Source organism: Tasmannia lanceolata, unplaced genomic scaffold, assembly GCF_043159265.1.
Source record: "Tasmannia lanceolata isolate RefF3 unplaced genomic scaffold, GAP_Taslan_0.1 ptg000020l, whole genome shotgun sequence".
Classification (NCBI taxonomy): Eukaryota; Viridiplantae; Streptophyta; class Magnoliopsida; order Canellales; family Winteraceae; genus Tasmannia; species Tasmannia lanceolata.
Genome location: NW_027518697.1, coordinates 11058449 through 11067108, shown reverse-complemented (window position 1 = coordinate 11067108; position 8660 = coordinate 11058449). Strand labels below are relative to the sequence as shown.

At 36.5% G+C, this 8660-nt stretch overlaps 1 protein-coding gene across 1 annotated transcript; it reads left to right on the top strand.

The window, feature by feature from the left end:
* The first annotated feature begins 2605 nt into the window (after positions 1-2605).
* On the top strand, positions 2606-6593 carry LOC143854375 (uncharacterized). The gene is made up of 7 exons (XM_077364288.1): positions 2606-2909; positions 3033-3165; positions 3261-3332; positions 3485-3628; positions 3800-3871; positions 3976-4044; positions 6366-6593. Exons 1-7 carry the CDS (start codon positions 2810-2812, stop codon positions 6430-6432), a joined length of 657 nt encoding a protein of 218 aa, XP_077220403.1. The 5' UTR covers positions 2606-2809; the 3' UTR covers positions 6433-6593.
* Positions 6594-8660: the final 2067 nt, after the last annotated feature.

The following is an 8660-nucleotide window of genomic DNA, read 5'->3' as shown; positions in this document are numbered from 1 at the left end:
AATAGCACTCAACAATTGCTCTCTACTATAATTTACCGATGTATGTTATGACTACTGCTATGTCTTCTTTTTTTTCCTTCTCGAGCAACGACCGATGGACTCGGTGATGCAGGGACAGAATTAATTTTCGGCCTCAAAGCGTCTGCAAATGAGGTAGGGATCGTTGCGACACCAACATTCCGGTAAGAAATATGATCTTCATAAACTTCACTTAAGTTGGCGTGACATCTGCGCAAAGGTGAGTAACAATAAAGGGAAGGCAATTTCACAAATGGATTGTAAACAATCAACTATTTTACCTATCACTCGTATATCCATCACCACATCTTCCTTCATCAGGAGGATCTCCACACCGATACAGCAGACCGACATCCGTAGGGTGAGGAGAATTGTTTCCTCCAAAATTGTACTCTTTAGTTACATACAAGCTCAGAGAATTAATAACCGTACTATCAAAAAGCATCATCACCAGATCAAGGTCGTTATCATCTCGAATATCGTATAAGATGATCTGATATGGGTCTAAAATATATCGACACTTGATGGATAAAGAAACATTACTTCGATTAGTCCCAATTTTCCTGTGTATTAGAGTGTCAAATTCTCTAAATTTTATTTTCCGACCCACAATTAATGGCAACTTCTTCCCTCCTACGTATTCAAATGATACCGCATCCTTTACAAAGCCGTCGACGTGTAAGATAAAAGGAGCTCTTCGTTCTACTGTTCTCCTGTTTACACAAAATTAAACCATTGTCAAAATAACCAATTCAAAAAAAACCATTTCAATTAACAAGTAAAGCACCCATTTTTGAATTATACACAACTTCAACCATTGCTAAGTCTCCATAAAACAACATAAACCACTACTAAGACCTACTAAGTCATGACAAGGAAATATGAACCACTACTTACCCCATATAAAGCACTTAGAAATACTATAAACCACTGTTAAGCCAATATAAACCACTTATAAACACTTTAAACCAATGGTTATCTTAAATAAACAACTTATAAACACTCTAAAACCACTGGTAACTCTATATAAACTACTTATAAACACTCTAAACCACTGATAGGGTTATATAAACCACTGTTTACCCTATATAAACCAGTTGTAAAAACTCTAAACCACTGATAAACCTATATAAACCACTTATAAACAGTATAAACTACTTCTTACCCTGTATAAACCATGTATAAACACTCTAAACCACTGATAAGCTTACATAAACCACTTATTAACAGTCTAAATCACTGATAGGCTTATATAAACCACTGTTTACCTTATATAAACCAGTTGTAAAAACTCTAAACCACTGATAAACCTATATAAACCACTTATAAACACTATAAACTACTTCTTACCCTGTATAAACCATCTATAAACACTCTAAATCACTGATAAGCCTATATAAACCACTTATAAACAGTCTAAACCACTGATAGGCCTATATAAACCACTGTTTACCTTATATAAACCAGTTGTAAAAACTCTAAACCACTGATAAACCTATATAAACCACTTATAAACAGTATAAACTACTTCTTACCCTGTATAAACCATGTATAAATACTCTAAACCACTGATAAGCCTACATAAACCACTTATAAACAGTCTAAACCACTAATAGGCTTATATAAACCACTGTTTACTCTATATAAACCAGTTGTAAACACTCTAAACCACTGATAAGCCTATTTAAACCACTTATAAACACTATAAACTACTTCTTACCCTGTATAAATCATTTATAAACACTTTAAACCATTGTTAATCCTTATAAACCAATTATAAATACTCTAAACCACTGGTAACCCTTAATAAACCACTACTTTCGATTATAAACCACTACGGAGGAATCTTACCCAAAGAACCTATATAAACCACTTATAAACACCCACTTGAGTACTGGTTTATGGTAGTGAAATACTGGTTTAACTTAAGAAATTAGTGGATTACAGTAAAATAACAATGCTTATAAAGTGTTTAAAGTAATTTAAATAAGATTAAATAGTGATTGAAGGCTTTCTGCAATGGAAGACAGTAGTTTAACATGAAAAACTTTCATTCAAGTTTATAAACATGCCTTATAATGGAAAGAGAAGGGAGAGGGGTAAAAATATACACATTTCCATTCAATGGAAGCTTTCTGCAATGGAATGATGGTTTCTAGTGAAGATTTTTAAGATTTCCAAATCCAATAACGTTTTTTTTCCAATATTTGTTGAAAATGGAGGCGTTGTGCAATGCAATGAAGGGTTAGGAAGGCTTTCACATCTAAAAATGAGGTTTTTAGCATTAGAATGGAGCTTTTGGCATCTAACAATGGAGGTTTTTGGGTTTCAAAAATGGAGGTTTTTGGGTTTTTCATACGTACGTTTTTTTGGTAGGTGGGAGGAAGAAGAAGAAGAGGGAAAAAGGTGGGTTTTGGGATTTGTTTTCTCCTAAATGTAATCATTTCAAATAGGTGATTTGATAGGGGGAAAGAGAGAGAGAGAGAGTCAAGGGCATTTTAGTCATATGCACTCTTGATTGGTGATTTAGAAAACAACCCTCTTGAAATGTCATAGTCAGAAAAAACCCTTTCTATTCGGTCATTTTCCCAAAGAATTATCGATCTCTGTGTTTCTATCGGAGTAGGTCCCAGACAAAGATCCAACCTGTTTTTGACCCCTACTATCTTTGACCGTTCTTCTCTCTTGTGGCTTCTTCTTCTTCTTTGAATGGTTTCTTCTTCTTCCCCAATTTTTTCTCATCCATAAAAACACCAAAAAACTCCCTTCTTATCTCTGCTTCTTTCTCTCTATGCACTCAACTTTCATGGCTTCTAAGATGGGTCCATTGATAGTAATGTTGATCTTCTTTACCCTCTGGGCTTCTCCAGCCATATCCTCGAATTCCGAAGGCATTCATCATAAAACCCTCTTCATTCATTCTGTTATACAGACTCTCTCTCTCTCTCTCTCTCTCTCTCTCTCTCTCTCATATATATACTTTGAAAAAGCTTTTTTCCATTTGGGTTTTTCAGGAAATGCTCTCAACGCCTTCAAAATGAGGCTCTCTGATCCAAACAATGTCCTACAAACCTGGGATCCCACCCTCGTCAATCCATGCCTCTGGTTCCACATCACGTGCGATTCCCAAAATCGCGTGATCCGAATGTGAGTCACATAAATATCACTCTTTCTATACCCCATCTCCTTGTTTTATTCCTTCTCTTTCTCTCAAATTAAAAATAAAATGGTGGGCTTTGCAGTGATTTGGGTAATGCTAATCTTACCGGTCGTCTGGGGGCCGAGCTTGGTCGACTCCAGCACCTCCAATACTTGTAATTAATTAATCTCTTAATTCCTTGTTTTGTTTTTCTGCCATTCATTTCTCTTTTTGGTGCTCTAAGTGTACAAATACGATGTTGAGGTAGTGTCATTGGAGTAAAACCTTTGATTGGGATGATCTTGTTCTCTGTTTTATGTACTGCAGGGAGCTTTACGTGAATAATTTTCAAGGGACTATCCCTAAGAACTTGGGTAATTTAAAGAACCTTGTGAGCTTCGATTTATACGGTAACAAATTCAAAGGAGAGATCCCAAAATCTTTTGCTAAGTTGAAATCGCTTATATTCTTGTAAGTGGTTTTTTTTTTTTCTTTTTTTGAATGGTATTCTTGTAAGTTCCTCTTAGACAATAAAACTATTGAATTTTGATAATTAAGATTGTTTTGTGTAGCTGCGAATTTGTAATTCTTTGATTTTGGAAAGGTAAAGTATCCTTTTAAATTTGATTATGTGGACGACAGGCGCTTGGACAACAATAAGCTGACAGGACCCATTCCGAGAGAGCTTGACTCCCTTTCAAGGCTTGAAGTTCTGTAAGCAATAAAAATCCAATTCATCCTTTTTGTTTCCCTGATCTTATGCATTATTTTTGCTTGTGGTTAATGTATGACTGAATCTTGGCATATAAATGTTGCAGTGATGTTTCTAAAAATGATCTTTGTGGGACCATTCCTCCTGGCCTGTTTTCTCGTTTCGCACCCCCAAGGTAGTGAAATCCTTTATCTCTTATTTGTTGAGTTTGTTAGTTCTGTTCTGATAATCCTTTTCTGTATCTCTAGGACCTGAAATATTCCTTTTAGTATTAGGACGTAAAGGTGCCCCACAAGATGAATGTTGTTAGAATCTCTAAAATTAAGGAAATAAAATGAACAAAACAAATGTGTAAATAAGAAGATTCGGTATTTATATTAGCAAAGTATGGCGGCTGAATGACAACTATGTTGGAAATGAAAAAGTCGCACATCCATTACTCGTTTGCTTTGGAATACTTCACTCAGGCTACCGAGCTCCTCTCCTTCCAATCCCTCCTTTCATCCTATAACCGAAAACATTGACCTGACTATTAACCATTGTTTAAAAGCTCCCTGCGTCAATCGTGGACTCGCCCGAGTCGGCTCTCTTTCACCTTGGCCAAGTTCTTTAATGAGTTCACAAAACTCCTACTCATCCCGGCTATGACTGCATCAATCATTGACTTGGCCGCGTTAACCGAGTACTCGACCCCCTCGCACTAAGTCAACTAGGACTTGCCTTGGCCTCGTTTTGGCCTACATTCACTTTGTCGCTTCTTTCCCTAATAAAACACCATGACAGATGGAACATCAAAACCTTTTGCTCTTGAAGAACAAAATTCCCACCAGAAAGAATTTGACAATACCTTTGCCAGTTAATCCTCTCATTGCTAAATGGATTAGAAACCTTTTCTTCTACACTCTTCTCTTTGACGAGAGGTGGTTATCTATGCTAACGTAGTCCTCACAACAAATGACATTTATTGTGATGTGAATCAAATCCTTATGATCATATGGCATGGTAACTAGGAGGGGAATCTCCTGTCTAATGTCACTCAGCAATGTTTTTAACCAAGGTTTCATGGTGCCTCCTTTTGTTTTTTTTGGGGAAAAAAGTATGATCACCATGTTTTCTTTTGAATCCAAAATATAATGGTAATAAAGTTCTTCAACCAAGATCTTGGAGACTAATTTCAACCCTTAGATTAATTGTCTTCCTCGGTCTCGGAACTTATCCCTCCTCATGATTCAAAATTTGATGGAGAACCATATGCACATTCTCTTACAGATCTACATGGGAGATTTTTTTTTCCTTTTCAACTTAATGTCTGCCTTCATGTGAAGGTCATCCCTTGTTTGTCGTGATAAGGACTAGTATTCTAAAGGAGCTCATCTTGGCTACCTGAGAAAATGTCTATGATCAATTTCTTAACTCTGAATGAAAATTTAAGCTAATAGGTGAGTTTTACACATCTTTCCAAAGCCATCAAATTGAACTTGAGGGTATAGATCTAGTTGCAAATGTTAACACATTTCAATGTTGATAAGACGATGATAGGTTCCCAAGTTCCATCACCAGCTCCCTCTACTATCTCTCTTTCATACTCCTACCCCTAGATATAGTTTTCTCAGCATTTTTAGCCCAGATTTGATAAGAACTCGAAAAAGAAAACTCTTTAATACTCCTACCCCTAACATGGATTTCTCGGCATTTTTAGCCCCAGATTTGATATGAACTAGAAAAAGAAAAGTTGAAAAATGAAAAGAATGAAATACAATCCATGTAGGCCTCAAGATATCCTACTTGGATTGGTCAATTTTCTAACCAGGAGGCCATGTCCTGTTTTATCATTAACTGAAAAACCCAAACTTATAACTAATATCTAGAGAACCATAATACTTTCAAGTGATTAAAATACCATTGGATTAGTGCACTACTTCCATGTACAAGTGTTTCCCATCTCTAAGGCAGTTGGACTTATGCAGGAGTGTCTCATACAAGCATATCCAATATCTGCTAAGAAATTCACATTCATTTATTTGTTTGCACAAAGGAGACATGATGTTAGCAATGTTGACAATTTTTTTAAACCACAGTTGCATATGTACCACCAGCATGAATTTGGGGGCATTTTACATGTTTCGGGATCACGGAACGGAATATCGAATATCGTATTGGCCACATCGGCCGATAACATATCAGTCTAGGCTGATATGATATTTAGGGACCATTACGACTGGTCTCATGATGTCCTGAAAAAGAAGAAAGCAGTGACCAGTGCTCCCCATGAGATTGACACATGATAACTTGATAAGGGGACAAATTCAGACCCCTTTCAGGTTTACATTTGCTCAAGTTTACCTGTGAAACTATAATAGAAAAATCAGTAATAGAGTAAAGAAATTTTCCAGTATGAGTGTATAAAGCATTGATAGCAATACTCTCTGTTTGAAGCTAATCCTATGTTACTTTAAGATACAACTGATTTTTTTTCTTCATGTTCTTAAACTTCAGTTTCTACAACAATCCCCGGCTCAAGGGACCAGAGAAAGGTCCGGTGCCATATAACTTCGGATGTTGAAGTAAGGTATTTCTGTACTGTAAGCTGTATGTGAGGCTTTTGATGTGAAAACAAAAGGCATATACATGTTAAGTGTATGTACCAACAAAGATATTGATGTTAAGATATGTGGGGAATCCTAGAACAAGCAAATAAGATGACAATGAACTTGTTTTTATTTATGCTGTCTGATTATGAAATGGGATCTTTCTACTGGAGAAACATTAGCTGCTTGGAACAGTAGTACAAACAAAATGCTAACTAGAGGGAGACTTCCAGCCCATATTGAAAATCCAGGATAAATGCAGCCATTTTTAAACCGATTTTCTGCATTTATTCATGTTTCAGGGACCGGGTTTGTGGTATTCTACATTTTTACACACAAAAAAGATAAACTTGAGCCAATCCTATTCATTTTTTTTACTTAGAGAGGCCTGTAATTTATGATAATATCCCTCGAAGTTAGCCATAATCATATCATTTCTCTCTAAATTATAGAAAGAATTAAATTTCCTGTGAAAAAATTTCTATCAGAAATGTTTTTCTTGAAATCCAAATTAGGCCTTATAGGTGATCGTAAATTTTAAGTCCCAATTGAAAATTGAATTTGAGTGTTTTCTCAAAAATATTTAATTGATATTGTGGTAGGACGAGTCTTTCCACCTTGGTTTTCCCAGGAAATCTTTTTTCAGGAAAATCTTTATTGTCATTTGGTACAGCAAACATGGCAGTGAGATCTTTTTCCTAAAAAGATATTCCTCACATTTAAATGTAGATTGTTTGGAAAGTAAATATGAGCACATCAAGTAGGTGATTAACAATGGCTAATGGGGCATATATGTATTTTTTTTTTTTAAATGGCAAGATGAATTCATTAAAAAGGAAGGGGACCGAGGTGGGCCTCAACCAAAATTACAAGAAAATAAAACAACAATAACAAGAAAGACAAATCTCAGGGAGGAAGGAAGTCAAACCACTCCAACTCCAACCTCCTAACTCCACTTCTAGCCAAGGAGTCCGCCTCCCCATTAGCAGATCGCCGAACATGATTGAAAACAATAGATGAGCCCGCAATTAAATCATCTATTTCATTAAAAATAGAAGAAAATCTCTAAGGAGGCGACACCAACCCCCTCAACCATTTAATCACATTCAAAGAATCTCCCTCCACAATAGTGATATCCATACTATCTCTCTCAAGCCTTTTTATGCCATGATAAATCGCCCTTACCTCGGCCTCCGAGGCATCACAAACTCCAAGAGGGCCGGCAAAAGCCCATATAACTTCACCACAAGCATCCCGACACAACCCACAATGGGGCACATATGTATAATAATGAGTTATATATATTAGTGGCACTTACGTAGCAGGTTTAATGATACGAAGGAAGCAGGATTCTTCCTTGGGAGCCTTCGATTTCCGCTTTTGATTCCCGTTTCGATTCCTGCTTTGGTAACCTAGAATGATACTAAGATAGTGAACCCTACTTGTTACTGATAGTTAGAGCTTCAATAAATTAAAAAACCATCAAATACATGAATAGAAAACTTGAGAGAGAATGTGAGAGGGAGAGAGACGAATTAGTTGCCGCCCAATAGCTCTTTCCATGTGGGTGAAGTGGGATGATACTTTGATCACAATTGGAACACATTTCCATCTTACGTTTCCTTTTTATCTCTTTGGACTTGGAAAAGAGTTTCCTTTTCATCTCTTTAAACTCCTTTCCTGCAAACTAGGAGTGCAACTTGGGTCAAGTGAGGTTGAGCTTTTGCTAAAAAATGAATAGGAATCAACCCGAACCCGACCCGATTTTAAGGTAAAAGCTCAACCCGAATTCCCAAAAATCTACCCGAGTTGCACCCCTGTTGCAAACCAAAGAGCCCAATAAAAGTTGACCATTCAGGATTCCTACGAAATTAGTGTGTCATCTCATCAGCTTTTCTGAGAGCGGTATTGGGAAGCCCAATCAAACGGGCCTAAAAGAGTTATAATCAAGTGTTACGATTTGGCTTGGATCAACATTGCAATATCAATGGCTTAGATCACCATTGACACAGGCCACACACTAAAAAAAGTGATTAATTAATACAACTATAAAAAGGGAAATGAAATCTCGCCACTTTGACGGATAAAATGGGTGAATTTATCCTCAAGCGGTGAACCATTCTCACAGAAACCGTGATATTTCTCACCCATAAAAGGCCAAGTTCATGGACTGAAAACCTCTCGACATAAAAAAAAAATAAAA